Here is a 16,631-nt window from a genome sequence, read left to right on the forward strand (position 1 = left end):
CAGGACATCTTCATTTATATCAGCCTCCCAAAGATCTATGATCATCACAGGATGATCTGCTGTTTGCAACATCATTTTATTCATAATTGAGATGGGACTTCTCTGTGGGAGTACCTAATCCAGACCACTGGGCCGTATTTTCTTAGAGTTGAAGATGCCTAGGAATGCAGCCCAAATAGGATGGTAAATGCTATCTAAGGCTAAATACCAGCACAGGATTCATGAAATCCCCATTCTGAGAGAAACTAAGTTGTATTATGTTTTAGTCACTTTTTAAAAATGCATATAAATGACCTTCCCAACATTCCCACTTTTGTATTTGTCTTTTTATCAGTTTTATAAGAAAAAGTATGTATGTGGTTATCTGAGCTTCTACCTGGCCATTATGACCAGTTTGGACAACACTTGACCAAAAGAAGTCACTTAGATTCACTGGACTTCTTCTGGGCAGAGTTCAATGTAGTGGTAGAACAATATCTGGCCATGTTGTCTGGGATGCCTTTTGGCCAGTGAACTCTGATCAAGTGGATAGATAGGGTGCTCCCTAGAAGGACCCAGCCACTGGCAGGCTTGACCCACTGCCCTTCCTTGCTTTAAGAGGGGATGGTGTCAATGGTCTGAAAAGAGTCTGTGGTATGCCCTCTCCTAAAAATGCCCTCCAGTCATTTTGGACAATAATCGCCTGATTTCCAATCTTCTGTTTTTAGTGTTGAGACAGTAATGGGAAACAACTACAGAGTACCCTAGAGAAAAATCGAAAATAATTATAAAATGAAAGACTGCCAAAAGGCCCAACTTTATAACAGGAAAGGGCTATTCAACAAGAGAACAAACTGCCATAAGAAAAGATGTATTCTTCTTTACTAGTTGTACTGAGGCTGGATGGCTGGATGGCTGCTATCTGTCAGGACAACCCAGAGCAGCATTTGGACTGGTGATGGATCCTGTGTCCAGAAGAGGCTGAATCTCCAGGAGACTGTCAATTTTTCAACTGATTGTGTAGCTACATCATGCCACAACATTTAAAGGGCACTCCATCCCGCTTTAATAATAGTTCAACTCACTTGTTTAATAAGAGGCTGGAGAGTCATTTTCCCTTCCCTTTCACTGGCCTTCTGGAGGAGAAGAAACATTGGATAGAAAGGGAGGAGAGCTAGAGCCATGTAACAGATGATGGAGTTAGACCCTTGTCCTAGTCCACCCTGTCGCAGCAGCTCCCTGGTCACTTTGGGCCAGTCATTCTCTCTGCCCAAGCTACCCCACAGGGTGGTGGTTGTTGTGGGGAAAACAAGAGGAGAGAGTATTATGTACACCACCTTGAGCTCCTGAATGAAAGGGGGGATATAAACCTAGTTAAGAAATAATGAATATTAAGGGCTAAGTGCAAATGTGGAAATTGAAAGGCAAAGATAATTTTCATACGTTCAGGAGCTCCATTCCTTCCTCCATTGGCAGCCACTGAAAGTAGAGATTACAGACCAGGGCTCTGAACAAATTAAGAAAGAGACCGTCTATGTGCAAGCCTACACACCCATGTGAGAAATGGTGCATACTGTATTTGCTACAGAGGAGGCTCAAAATTAGCTTCCATGGTTCAGCAATTTTTTTTACAACCTACCTTGCTATTTTGACTGAGAGTTCACTTTTGAAGTGGACATAACCGGAGAAGCAAACTACTAACAGGCAACCCATCTCACAGGGTTGTTGTTGTGGGAAAAATAAGAGGCAGGAGCATTAGGTATGTTTGCCACCTTGAGTTATATATAAAAAAGGCAGGATTAAAAAAAAAGTTGAGAGAACTTCTACATCCCTATTCAGCTACAGCTTCTGAATAGAGTTTTAAAACTGGAGGGCATATTTATAAATAGCTATATTATTGCATATAGCTAAAGGCCTTTGAAAATCATAATGAATATCGGAAATGTTTATTAAGCAAAGCAACTTATGTTTCGGCTATCTATAAAGCCCTGCCTCACTTTAAATATTGTCAAAGGATTATTTTCATTCTGTCATTCATCAACCCGTTAGTTTTACACACAGTGATTATAAGCGACCCAAACATTGTTCAGCTACTTCAGTACAGCAGTGTTTCTCAACCTCAGCAACTTTAGGATGTGCAGACTTTAACTCCCAGAATTCCCCAGCCAGAATTCTGGGAGTTGAAGTCCAGGCGTCTCATAGTTGCTGAGGTTGAGAAACACTGCAGTATAGCATAGATTCTGTTCTCCGCACGTCTGTTACTCATATTGTTCAGTGCCATTAAGATACATTCAGGATAGTAATGTTATGAAACTTCTTTTCAAGTGAAACTGTCTGCTGCGGTTTCAAATTAACAATCTGGGTCCGGGACTGAATTTCATGCAGCAGCAGCAATAGCAGTCAAAACTGGAAGGAACCAGGCTACAATTTCATGTGTTTTTTTTAACACACATAACAGTTGGGAAGTGAGTAGAAGTAACAAGATCGGCATGAGTAATCAGCAGGATTATATGAATCACTTCAGAGCCCAACCAGTATTTCTGCATGAACAGCATTTGGAAACCCATAAATGCTTCTGCTACATCCCAAAAACAAAATGTTAAAAATTAAAAAAATTCTCCCTTCTTGGTTTTGATCTGTATTTTTCAGGTGCTGCGGCCCTGACGGCCAGTCAAGAGAAACAGGGTGATCAGTTTCCCAAGCTGGCTCTTCACCTTCAGTCCTCTGTTTAAACTGAGTATTAGCCCCTTTTGCATGAATCAAGAGCAAGTATGTGCAGTGAAACTAATATAAGGGGGAGATGGGCAAAAAAGAGAAAAAAAAAACGTAGGGACAGAAAAACAAGTTGCACAGTTATATGGAGCCCAAGGATGGCATCTTCCCATCTCCTTTTTCTCTTTGCTCTTACAGGATATACCGCAGGGTGAAGAGCGACTCAATTCTGATTTGCAGCCTATCATTTAATTGCCACAATGCTCAGAAGATTATCCTGACATGTGTATAAATGACTAATTTCAGAAAGTTTCTACAGAGTTAGTATTTTTATATGGGATTAAGTAACCAAATGCCCTTCCTGAATATGAAAAACTGCAACTGCAGAGCAAGGCAGAGACAGTGAAGGAACGCAGGAGCCGTTAAAAGATAACAAAGTCAGTAAACGAAATCTCAGCCCCTGGGAAAGAGGAAGCATAAGGAAGAGTCCCATAACAACTGCCTTTTGATTCTGTGGGGTATAAGAAAGGACAGAGGGAAACCCTGGCAGGCTTTCAAGATATCATTATTGTATCCTACAACCACAGAGTTCCAATAGTATTGGTGGTGTCTGATTCCTGACCTGGCCTACCTCAAAGGGTTGACAGCAACTGAAGAAAATATTCTCATGAAGTATGAAAGGATGTAAAAGCAAACAGATTATTTTCGTTTGAAGGACTTCCCATGGTGGAATCCCACAAACTGAATTTAGATAGATTCTTTATTGTGGTCAATGACCAGTCTAAATTGAATTTTTAATTTTTTTTTCTCCCACAGAACTTAATTACTCCATATTATGCATGACTCATAACCATTTGGATTGGGTGATCATTATAATATGCTCATGGAGATGTGGAAGAGTAATTACTAGTTAATTATTAGGTTAGGATTCTAAGCACTGGCCCAGTATCCAGTGCCCTCTGCAGAACTGCAGTATACAACAACAGCTAAGAATTTCTTTTTGAACCATTAATATATCAATGATAGGCAGCTTCTCACTTCATGAAGATTTACTACTTTACATTTTGCTTTGAAACAATCCTAAATCCAGTGATTCAATACAAACAAAAAACTGAATACCTTAAAATGAAGCAATTATCATTAAACCCTTAATTCACAACCACTATATAATCTTCAGTCACCAATGTCTAAACCTACAAAGCTATGTATACAAAGCAAAGGTAATTCTTTTTTCATAACAACATTAAAGTTGGTTTTTTTACAGCTATTTCTCCTATACGATAGCTCCCAGACCTGAATTGTGAAATTAATCTGCATGAAAACGATTAGTGTGCAATACTGTAATGGCTTCTAATACCAAAATTTGGTTAAAGAATTTTCAGTAAGATTTGCTTGCAAGTTTAACTTTATTTCTCACAAAACCTTATTAAATCTTTCTTCTCTCCATAGGGAATACTGGCAGGAAGTGAGCAAACTCCTTCAAACATAAATCTATCAGATATCCTACCTGATACAGAGACTGTATGTGATCGTATTCCTTGCTTCTCATTGTTGGCCAGCCTGTAACACAATAGTTGAAATCTGTGAATGCTGCATATTCTACACAGTTCATGAGCTAGAGAATGGCCATTCCAGAAGGATATCTACTCAGTTACCAGAGTCAATGTGTGTTCTGCAGAGCTAAATTTTGTAGGGGGAAAAGTGATTCTACTACTTTAAATTCACCTGGGGACCAAGAGTAGAAGAAATTATCTGAAGAGTCCATTTTAAACTCCACCAGAAGTTCAGCTTGACCAAGTCTGAAACGCTACAAAATGACATTGTTAAAAGCTGACTGAACCAACAACTTTATAGTTCTGAATTCCTTCTAATTATCTTCTATTTAGCAACATCAACTTAAACTGTATCCTCTACTTATATTGAAAAGAAAAAAGCACAATCATTAATTTAAGCATGTCATCTGGAAGCTTTATATTCTGAGCTAAATATAGAGAGGCTATTTATTTTAAGCGCTGTTTAAAAAAAACTTAGGAAAAAAAACTTAGCGAACTTAACGGTAACTTCATCCTTTAAAAAAACACTTCCCTAATAACAACTCTTGGTTGTAGATACAGGGTATAACCAGCAAAAATGATTCATATTTTAATAGACTGCATATATTATATTATATTGTAATGTATTGTATCTATTGGAAGTAAGCCACAATGAAATTGGCGAAACGTAACATGCAAAAATCATGCTATAAATCTGTAATCAGTCTGCAGAAAAGCACTGTATATTTAGCTGAAATGACTATTTATGGATGGGTGGATCTATAAGATAGATCACTGATTTAACTCTACTGAGCATTGGTTATTTTAAAGTATTTGTTTGGACTGCTCATACACACTGCACAGAGCCGTTCAGACTGAACAAACAACATGATTATAGATGGAAAGTAGAAGTTAAGAGGCTGGATATTTGTGGATGGGGACCATTATCATCTGAGCAACTTGACTGAATTTTTCATCCCTTTTGTTTTGATTTCTTGAATTAATACAGGGAGCAGAAACATACTGAAGTACAAGGCTACATTTCTTTGAAGATTTGCCTATGGGCACTGGGCTCTGCCGGCTGCCCAAAAGTATGAGATGCTGATGCTGGCAACAGATGTAAAACAGATGAAAAATGTAAAACTATGGACATTTAATTTGGTATGAATTATACCTACTTTTGGATTACCAAGCAAAATGAAGATATAATGACTGGGCAATGAAACACATATACCCCTACAGTTACCTAGTACAATGGAGGATATAAAAAATGTACCATATCCATTTTGAATAATACTGCAACTGTTAATATGTTTCTAATTTTTTTTTTAGTACTGCCTCCTGACCAGTATTGGTTCTCTTGGGTTTCTCTGAAGCCAAAGGGGTATCAAGCCATGCTACCAAAATCCTTTTAGCTATAGATACTGAGTTCTATATGCAGCTTTCTGTGTGCAAAGTCTTCATTCTAACATTGAACACTGAACTCTGTATGGGTCTTCCCTTATGGTCAAAATTTGCCATTGGTTTCATTTGGAAACTTCAGTGCATAAATCAAAACAATAAAGTGTTCAGTTTAAGGCTTTAAGCCCCCCCAAATATTAAAACTTACTTTGGTATGGATGGTAAAGCTCTTTCACCTTCTAAATGAAGAAGAAAAAATATTTTATTGCCACATGTTAATAAAATATATACGTAAGTACATTCCTTAAGAATAGAACATACTAACTTAAGCTAATTACATTGATACTGCCTTACAATATTACAATTTCTGTGATAATTTACACAAAGCCTGCTTAAAACTGAAAGAACGAAAATGTGCTATATTGTCAGAAAATTAAAACTAAAAGGGAAGTTTTGGGTTTCTGAAGAATCTGAATTTCTGTTCTGCAGAAACCAGCCTATTCCTTTTTCACATTCCCATGCTATTTTCAGAAGACATGTAATACCAATACACAGCAAGAAAGAGAAGATCAAATAAAATATTGAAAAAAAAGCTAGTAGCAAGCACCCTTGTCAGGAACAGATTATTCTACTTAGCAAAAATCACAAACTCCCAGTGCAAATTGTGCCTGCTTTAGTTACAGGCCACCTCTTTGGTCTCAGGGCAGCCAAAGTAAATTTTCTAAAATGCAAAAATATGTATGTTGGCACCAATGCTCCCATCCAAACAAGCACACTTTGGAGAGTTATTTATTTATTTATTTATTTCTCACATTTCTTCACCACCCATCTCGCCAAGCGAGTTCAATTCAAGATCACTATTCTACTGCACACATTTTTTTTTAATTTGCCGATGTAAATTTGTCACTGAACAAGCAACCTAAAATCCCTCAAAATATTCAAAGTTAATATAATATGAGCATCGGAATGATGAGCAGTTTTGGAAGGGAGGCTGTGAATCATCAACTGATCTAAAATTCTGCCCACAAAAGCTTCATGAAAATCTACAGTGCTGTACAGTAGTTGAAACAAGTTTCTAACAAGACTAGATGTGCAAGCACAACAGACGTGATCAGAATGCCTGGTTTTTGTTTATTTGTTTTGTTTTTTTAAAGAAAGCTAAATGTAGCTGCTAGCTACCACTACTGTATTTCTCCAGGGAACAGAAAACTTGGTGAGCCTTAAATTCTTCTGCATGGAACTGCACCCAACATGGGTTTTGGTGTCTTGTTCCATTTTTTAAAGTTTAAAATTTCTATTCATTCTCTGAAGAGCTTGCCTTACTGCAAGCTAGAAATTGGACCTCTAGCCATTCGATATCCCTCCCAATAGCGGAAGGGGGTTCTGTCTCCACAGTGGCTTGGTGCTAAAGCTGTATCAGCTCTTTGCTAGGGAGTCAAGAAGAAAATTTTCTCCCACATCTCATGTAGTGGTTCATTTGTTCTCTCACCTGTTTTGCATATAATAAAGAGTGTAAGTAAAATGGGAAATCACGCATCACATGTGGGTTTGAAGAGGAACAAGTTTTACCTGACAAGACTGAGATTGATCTGAAAGCGGATTACAAATGACAGGCTACAAGAATGAGACGGAAAAAGATTCTACACTGGACATACAAGAGAAACCAGCTGATGTCTTAATAATTAAAAGGGATATACAAATAACAAACCAAGAGAGTAACCTGGATAATCTTCCTATATTTGATTTACAAAAGGGGTCTGTTAAAGCTTTGAAGAATTTTGTGAGAAGGGACAAAGAAAAAAATGAAAAGGAATCAAGTTCTAGGACATTATTTGAAGGGACTAAAGATCAAGATTGTTAGAAGTAAAAGGAAGGAATATAAAGCTGGTTTATTTCATCAAGGTTAAAATAGATACGTTGTTTTATCTCTGGTAACCCTCAATGGACTTTTGCTGACATCAGGACTGAAACAATGAGGCTTAAGGATTTGTTTATAGATAAGAGATGGGATATCGGAAGAAGAGATCATTTGTTGTATGTTAGGAAAAGGTGCTAAGTTACTAAAATTGTTTATAATTATGATGAAGGGAGAAGTCATTTCTTTATATACTTTTTGTTGTTGTTATATTATTTTTTTCTTTTTTTTCTATTTTTCTATTTTTTTCTTTTCTGAATGTTCAATTTTTTCTTTATTCTTTTTAAAAGTTTGTATTGGTTTTTATCTTTGCAATTGTATTTTTTAATAAAATTACTATTAATTTTTTTTAAAAAGAGAGTGTTGGATTTCTAATGGCAAGATTAAAATTAGAATCCCTTTTCAACTACATGACTGACGGGGTGATTTGGGACAATCAGTATGTCTCAGCCTAATTCCTTCCCCATGGTCTCTGTGAAGGGATGAGGGACAGAAAAATCAGATATGCTTCACTAGCTCTTTCGAGAAAGAGATTAAAATATAAAAATAAATAAAATTATATCTGACCAGCTAATGTCAATGTCAAAAGAGTATCTCCTACACAATATCAAATCCAAACGAAAAGATGGACTAAACAGAGGCAGGAAAGTAGTATTATAGGCAGAAAAACAAAGGATAATTAATTGTGGGCACCAATTATTACTCAATTGGTAAACAATAATTGAGTGCCAGGTTTGGAACACGTCTAAGTAAATGTTACAGAATTACGATACCAGAGTAACTACTGGAACTGCTATTTCAGTGCATCTTGTGTTGTATATTCCCTTGCAGAAATTGTATGATTTTTTTTCTTATGTATTTTTATCTAGTTATATTGTAGGAGGAGAGCCATATTAGTCTGTGTTAGTCAACAACCAGGAGGACTCTAGTCGCACCTTTTCAGCCTAACGAATTTTATTTTAAAAAAAACATATGCATCTGAGGAAGCAAGCTGTACCTCAGGAAAGCTTATACCTTTTAATAAAATTTGAAAATCTGAAAACATGTTACCAGAATCCTTCTGACTTTTATCTAGTTATATGTCTGATCAGTTACACATGCAGAGATACTGCCACTAATTTCTTCTCAATTACAGGACACAATGATTGAATGCAACAAAAATACTTAACAAATGGTTTTATCTTACCTTTCTGGGGTCGGATAATAAAGGACTGTGTTGCACCAGTGACCAGTCGGCAATAGCCATCTATCAAGTCAGCCATGTTCTCTGCAATGGTTAAGGATGGTGCTGTCACTGTCAGAGGCTACAGAGAGAGAAAAAAGATGAACAAAGAGGCCTTATTGCAGACACAAACATTTAGCACAGCTGCTGAACTATTACATCAGAGAAGAGCATGCAAATGAGAAGCAGTAAATAGAAAAAAGTGCTTGGATAGCTGAAAATGGGCCAGTTCTTATGCCTTAAAATTCTCCATATGGGGTAACTTCCAGAGAGCACATAACGTGTGAAAAGTGTTGCCAAGGTAAGTGCTGATTCTAACATTTTCAGCCAGTAATTTTGTCCATCTGCCTGCTCAGAAGTAGTGCCACTCCATGTGCGTGAAAGGGCTCATATGCATGGACACATCCACAGTCAGTGAGATAATTGACTCTTTTGAGGGTGTTCTATTACCAACACCCACCACCTTCTCAGTAACTTTTCCTTTAAAAAGGAAGGCTGGAGACTGGGCAACAGTTATCTAAGATTCTTGGGTCCAAGAATGGCTTCTTGAAGAGGGTGTACACTGCTTTTTTCAAAGCTGGCAGCAATACCACTGTAATACTTCCTTTTACTTTTGATGGAATCCAAGATACACTATAAGCCAAAAATGCTCATGCGGCAAAAGACATTCAGAAATAATTAATCTTTTATAGTCTTGAAAAACTTGATTGGTTGCTGTTATTTTAAACCAACAAGAAACCCGCCAACTGTTCTTATTAAAAGAATCTGGGAAAAGAGACCAAGGAAGGGATGTAAAGTTAATTTCAGAGCCTGTTCCAGCTGGATCATCTCCAAATGCAAATAAATATGATGAAGCAAAGCTTATGGCAGCAACTAAGGAGATGGTTGGTGGTTTCCAAAAGCAGCCTTAAATGAGGGATAGCTTTTCCCAGACAGTGCCATAAATGCTGCGTAGTTCTTGAGGGAAGCAAAATCCTCCAAAACAGGAACACGCACCCATGTTTTAAACAGTATCACAGCGCAGTTCTCAAATCTCATTCTTTTCTACTTCTTCCCTGCCATTTTTATTCACTTGCTTAACGATGATGTCCAGAATACTGCTAGATCAGGCAAAAATTAATTCCTGAGTTCAACTGCTTCCGTTCATGGTCGCCAGTTTGGTCTTTTCTAACCACACACTTCAAACAGCTTCTGTCAAAATAATGTAGTAACAAGTACTGAAAGGGGGCAGTACTTTTTAAAATTGCATACATCATCATGTTGTTGCAAAAACAATAGCACCAAGGGTCAGTATAGGTATGTGACCCACTAATTCTGACAGAAGCGCTGTAAACTCTACTGTTCTTGATCCTATTCTCCAGTAAGCATAAAACCTACTATATAAAAATTACCATATAGCATATTTCATAGATAAAGACCAGAAATATCTTTGGCTCTGGATAAAAAAAGTATCTGAGGTAATTCTCTTATGAAATGGTAATTTATTTTCTTTATACGCTACGCTTTTATAGTCTGAAATAGGGACATCTACACCTACCTTTATTCATCAAATGCACAGAAGGAATCTGCTCCCGCTTTCTGGCCACCCAGAAGAAACATCAGCAGACTTACCTCTGGTGCTCCAGCAATTTTCATCTGTAGCATTCCTTTTCTGTCCTTGTCTTCACTAGTTGAATACTGAATGGTCTGTACTTGATGGAAGTCTGCCAGATGAGTAGGCTAGAGAAAAACAGAAGGAAAATATAAAGGTGAAGAACCAGTGTAGGCACAAATGCTGTCAGATACAAAACACAGGATGTGCAAATAAATCCTATCCTTCTGAGGATTCCCATATTTTAATACCTTCCATTGTTATCCATGCCCTATGTCCATCTCACATGCTACCAAAGGGGGAGAAGAAACAATTAATAGTTGGCAATAGTTTGCCTGATCAAAATTCTGTTAGTGATAGCAGTGTTGGCTAAGAGCCCACTGAAAACAGACTGTAAACCCTAACCCTAAACCTACATGGGAATCTGAATAATGCATTTTGGGATTTGCTTAGCTTCCAGTAAATAAACTGCCTTAAACCTAAGTAATCTGTTACCAAAAAAAAAAAGCAAAATAAAAATCCAACCAACTAACCCCACCAACAAGATGAAAAAGAATATATTGAAAGTGCAAAAGTGCATTAACTGTGAAACAAGTGACAGTAAATTAGAAGTAAAGCTAAAAATTATATTGAATGAGTAACTGTCTTCAGTTGAGGAAGAAGGGAAAGCAGTATCAATCCAAGATACTCTCTCATTTCGGGAATGAGGTCCATGGGTTTTCTTCACAAGTTTCCATGTATCCTGCTAAAAAATGAGCTCCCTTAACAATGTTGGTCCACTTCCCACATCACGTAATGGCAAATCTGAAAGTCTGCTTAGAAATTAATTCATCATATCCCACTGCAGGACTTACATTGGAACCTTTGTCTGTAAGGTAGCTGATTCCTTCTTCTGGACCGATAGCCAATTCCACTGAAATAATCCAGCTGGACTTTTATGTTTAATATGGGAAAGAAGCAGTGAACATTTAGGAAGAAAATGGTTGAACACTGAATAAAGACCTTCATTATCATCCAATTATGCAAATTGATACTAGACAAATAAATTACACTTCAAACACTGGATAAAAGAGAATAGGGCACACTTTGTTGGTGTATGATTCTGAAAGGCCTAAGTCACAAAGCAATAAGCCTTGTTAATTAAGCACCTGCACACTCGAAGGTCAGGAATCAGGTGCTCTCCCTTACAGAAAGCTGAATCACAGTGATCCAGGTTAAAAAGTATAAAAGAAGCTGTCTATCATTACGTGCTGCCAGTGTGTGGTGGAAGATGCTTTTGCAGCAGCTCAAGTTCCTGTACGTGCTGACTAAGAAAAAAGGTCTGCGTGGGGTTCTTTAAGCTAGATGGTAAAGGATTTGAGAACTTTTGGAACTGTAAGAAACTATTTTGCTTGAACCTATTGTTTTTTGTAGGTATAGCTCTTCCAGGGATCTGGAAGAGAACTGTAAATATCATCTGTATCCAACTAATACAACTACAACTGATTTGCTGCATTGCCTGACGTCGTTGCTGGTCTCTAATGCCTATACGCTTTCTGCTACTCTGCACACGCAGCAAAACCCACACCAACACGCTTACTTTAAAGTAATTTTTAGCACTCCAGATCTGGACAATTTTTGTCCAGTCTCCAACCTTCCTTTCTTAGGGATGGTTGTTGAGAAGGCTGTTGACTTAAAGCTCCAGAGAGCCCTGGAAGAATGCGAATTATCTGGACCCCTTTTGATCCAGATTCAGGCCTGTGTATCAGCAGCACACGGATGATACTGCAACCCATGCCGGTGGATGACCTCACCCAGCAGCTTCATGTAGACATGAAGGCATTGAATGTGCTTGTTGATGACCTCTGGCGGGCACACGATGGAAGCGTGCATCCATCTTGGCTCTCCTTGATCTCTCAACTGATTATGGTAGCCTTCTGAGCTGGCTTGGGGATTGGGAATGGGAGGTACTGGATATCAGTAGTCCCCCTCCCTTCTTTGGATTCGGTTCCAGCAGTGTTGGGGGGTGGAGCCCAAGGCCGCTTCTTAGTGGGATGCTTCAGGGCTCTGCCCATTCCCCATTCCTATTTAATGTCTACATGAAGCTGCTGGGTGAGGTCATCCACCAGCATGGGTTGCAGTATCATCCATAGGCTGATGATCCACAGTTGTACATTTCCACCCTGGGACGAACAAATGATGTCACCAAGATCTTTTCCTAGTGCCTGGAGGCTGCAAGGATCTGGGTGGAGGAAAGCCCTGACAAAACTGGGTGGCTGTGGTTCTAAGGCCCTCTGGCTCTGGAGATTTTCCACCTTTAACTCTGCCTACAGGTGCACTTCCCTACTCAGAGTTGGGGCACAATCTGGGAGTCCTCCTGAACTCACAGCTTCAGCTCAGAGAGCAGGTGACAGCCATGGCTAGGGAGATCTTTGCACAGGCTTCCCCAACAGGACCCATTTCTGGTCTGGGAGACCTTGCTCACACTGGCTCACACTTCCCATTTGAATTACTGTACAGCAACACCCTCCACATGGGACTGCCCTTGAAGAGAATGCAGACAGTTTTTAGTATTCTTCTTACGCTCATACAACACCGCTGCTCTGCAAGCTGCACTGGCTCCCAGTAGACTTCCAGGCAATTCAAGGTGCTGGTTATCACCTATAAAGCCCTATGTGGCATAGAGCCAGGTCATTTACAGGCCCACTTTTCTCCCATTGTCTTTGCTCGTCTCACCATTTCTGGCAAAGAGGGCATGCTACAGGTCCCCTCTATCAAACAATGACATCTTGGTGAACCAGGAGTTGCCCCTTCTCTGTATCACCACTTGCTGTGCCTGCCCTGTGGAATAACATCCCCCTGGAGATCTGGATGGCCCCAACCCTGTTAGCTTTTCGCAAGGGATTGAAGACCTGGCTGTTTCCCCAGGGCGTCTGGGCCAGGAACTCTGCTGCTGTTGATGTGTTTTTCTGTGATTGGGGTTATTGTTTTAACCTTGGGCACTATGGGTTATATGTTGTGGTTTGTGTTTTAATCCTTGTACCCCACCCAGACCCACTATTGTGAAATGGGCAGCCATATAAATAATTTAAATAAAATAAATAAATGTTCCTGAGCTATAACTCCCAACGCCTTGAGGAGCTGCCCCATTTTACAAGCAGAAGCCACAAATGCTTCAATGTTCATTGTAACGCCTGTGCCACACATAGGATTGCCCATCACACAATTTTTCAAAATCAAATCATTTCCCTAAAGCCCTCTAGTAGAGGGCAAAAACACAACAGGTGAAACAGTTACCTATTTTCCACCACTACTACCTTAGCTACATAAACAGCATTTAAGCCCATTATGACCACTTTAAAATAATTCCACATCTCCATAACCTCGCAGTCCTTCAACCTAGTTAGCAGCTCCTAAACTCCTGATCTGTCAGAAACGTAGAAGAATTAAACAATTTAATAATAAATATTATATGCATCTTCCACAGATAAAGAAAATTTAGTAAGTATCTTAAACAAAGAACCAGCCCAACTGTCTTCTGTCTAGATAAGCTGACAGTGAACTGCTAAACTCAACAATAATAATTAGAATGATTATTCTGCAAGATGTCCCAGCAGCTGAAAGCAGCATACTTACTCCAAGGGCACACTTGAAGCACTCCTTATCAAATCTATATACTGGTGAGAGAATCTCAAAGAATTTCAAAATACTTTCTTCTCTATTGAGGTTGGCAAATTGTCGAAAAGTTTGCTGTATCATTTTTCGTAGGTTTTTGGCCTTGATAATGAAATATTCAGACGTTACTATAGTATGTAACACTACAAATTAATTACATATTAATATGCAATTATTATTGTTTGTGAGCATATATATTAATCACATTTAAGAATGTAACACTGGTAAATTTTACTTATTTTATTTATCAAATTGTATCACCTCCCATCTCCCGCCCACCAAGATTTTGCTTAGACATGGGAAAACTGCCTATTTCAACTAACTGTTATTACTCCCTTATTTGCTATGATCTTATTTGCTAAACCAATGACTGTCTGAGGGAGAGGACATAATCTGTTCCCTTCCTATCTCATATTTCAGAGTTAATTTATCCTCAAGGACTCCCAATGAAGTGCACAGGGTCCTTCAGACGGTGCACACAGCCACCTGTTTATTGGATCCTTGTCCCTCCTGGCTTGTTAAGACTGCTTGGGAGCAGACATGTGACTGGGTCCATGTGGTGCTGTCAGCTCCTTTGAGGAAGGGGGTAGTTCTGCTGGCTTTAAAGGAGGCAGTGGTATGCCCCTTCCTCAAGAAGCCGTTGCTGGACTCAACAATTCTGGATCATTTTCATCCAGTGTCCTATTGAGAGGGCGTCTGTTTACAGCTCAAGAGGATCTGGATGAAATGGATTATTTGGAACCATTTCAGTTGGGTTTCAGGTCAAGGCATAATACAGAGACAAGAATGATAACAGAATTTGAATGTCAAGCAAACCATTTTTGTTAGAATCCAGAAAGGATCTTCAGAAAAAGTGGACATGGAGAAAAGAAGTGCAAGAAATGACAGTGGAAGTAGAATGGCTGCAGGAAGAGAGTACAAGTGTGAAATGCTATTCAAAAATAGCATTTGATGGCTGAAAATGGTCTTGAACTATGGTCTCCCCAGTCCTAGTTCAACACCCTAACCACTGTACCACGATGATGCTAAAACCATCGACCTTTATAAGCTAACTAAACTATAATGATATTTAGATATACTGCATAGTCTTCTTGACCACTACTGACACAGATTAGTAAAATGTGTCTAGATAGGAAGTGGCTCAGATAGTTTAGGCACGCTGACACCACATACAAACTACATAGGACCAACATGGTTCCATCTAGCCCAAGAATTAATAGAAAGCACTTGATACAATACCATATATCTTTGACTCCATTTTATAGGTTTTAAGTCATTAGAAAAAGAACTTATTTTTGAGAAATGTCATATATATGAAGTAAAATACATATCTGAAGACAGCCAGAAATAGAATGATCAAAACTTATGATCTCTTAAGTTCTAATGTATGAGCAGAATGCAAGATTACCTTTACTGAATCCAGTAAACTCTTTGGAAAAAATCTTTTCAAACCGACATCTTTCCTGAAATAAGCAAAGCACAAATCAGTGATGCTTGAAAGATGTTGTGCATTTTAACCATGTGAAATAATGCTCCACTAAATCTTTCAAAAATTGTCATATTAGAATACAGATATGTATATGCCAATATTCAGTCAAATTCATTTTTAAAAAAACTTGATACTCCCACCAAACTTTTTCAGTTCGAGTTTTCTTTTTTACTCACTAAAAAAACAACATGGAATAGAAACAAGTGTTAGCATTCTTTATCACTATTTCACATTTTACCCCTAACATTATCTGTAGGTAAGGTAAACATAATGACCTGGTTCATTCAACTATTGTGTAGTTTGTCATATTACCCCTATGTAAGCAAACAATCATACACGGATTTAAATTAATGGCCATCTAGTTCAATACTATCTCAACAAAGTTCTGAAGCTTACCAGTATTCATCTCATGAAGTAGTTTTTTGCATGCCCCAATGAATCAGGTAGGATTCTATTCCAGCTCAATTTGGTAATCTATAAGGGTTTTTTTAGTCAAATTCTACCCATTTTTTTCCTGTAAAACCTTCTGAATATTTAAAAAGAATTCTCCTTCCTTTTGTCCAGTTACATTATAGAAATTAACACAGACCAAGGTTGGTGACAGGAGACCGAAGATAGCAGAACTTTCTTTGTTTGCTCTAACATATTTACTTAATTATTCCCTTCTGTCGCACATTTTCCCAGCTTTATTTATTTTATTCTATTACATAGCTGCCCATCTCACTTTTACATGACTAGAGGTGGCTTATGACAAAACAAATAAAATACATAAAATACACAATACAAAAAAGCAAATAAAAATAAAACACCTACCAGCTGGGCATAATCTAACCAATCATCTACACAACTAGGTGACTGGCTCTAACCCACGCCCAGGGCCCTGGGCTCAGGCACAAAGCCAAGTTTTCAAGGTCTTATGAAAGGCCCATCTAATCTCAGGGGTGATGATGTCCCAAATGGCTGGTGCCACAGCAGAAAAGGCTCTCCTTCTGGGCCCCACCAGCCAGTACTCCCTACCAACAGTACCTGAAGCATGCCCTTCCTGCCAGAATGGATAGGACAGGTAGAAATAATTTTCACACAGGACCATCATGTGCATCATTTTTTACTTTAAAAAATTCTGGGAATATTATTAT

General features: G+C 38.4%; 1 protein-coding gene across 2 annotated transcripts in view; it reads right to left on the bottom strand.

Moving 5' to 3' along the window:
• PTK2 (protein tyrosine kinase 2) overlaps window positions 1–16,631 on the bottom strand; it is a 224,404-nt gene that overhangs the window by 72,389 nt on the left and 135,384 nt on the right. For both annotated transcript variants that reach the window (XM_063299713.1, XM_063299714.1), the window contains 7 exons: window positions 15,415–15,469; window positions 13,968–14,108; window positions 11,207–11,284; window positions 10,373–10,480; window positions 8,726–8,843; window positions 5,833–5,863; window positions 4,199–4,251 (listed from right to left, as the gene is read on the bottom strand). In XM_063299713.1, coding sequence (XP_063155783.1) covers window positions 4,199–4,251; window positions 5,833–5,863; window positions 8,726–8,843; window positions 10,373–10,480; window positions 11,207–11,284; window positions 13,968–14,108; window positions 15,415–15,469 — 584 coding nt within the window. The remainder of the gene's footprint in view (window positions 1–4,198; window positions 4,252–5,832; window positions 5,864–8,725; window positions 8,844–10,372; window positions 10,481–11,206; window positions 11,285–13,967; window positions 14,109–15,414; window positions 15,470–16,631) is intronic.

Source organism: Candoia aspera, chromosome 3, assembly GCF_035149785.1.
Source record: "Candoia aspera isolate rCanAsp1 chromosome 3, rCanAsp1.hap2, whole genome shotgun sequence".
In the NCBI taxonomy this organism is placed as follows: Eukaryota; Metazoa; Chordata; class Lepidosauria; order Squamata; family Boidae; genus Candoia; species Candoia aspera.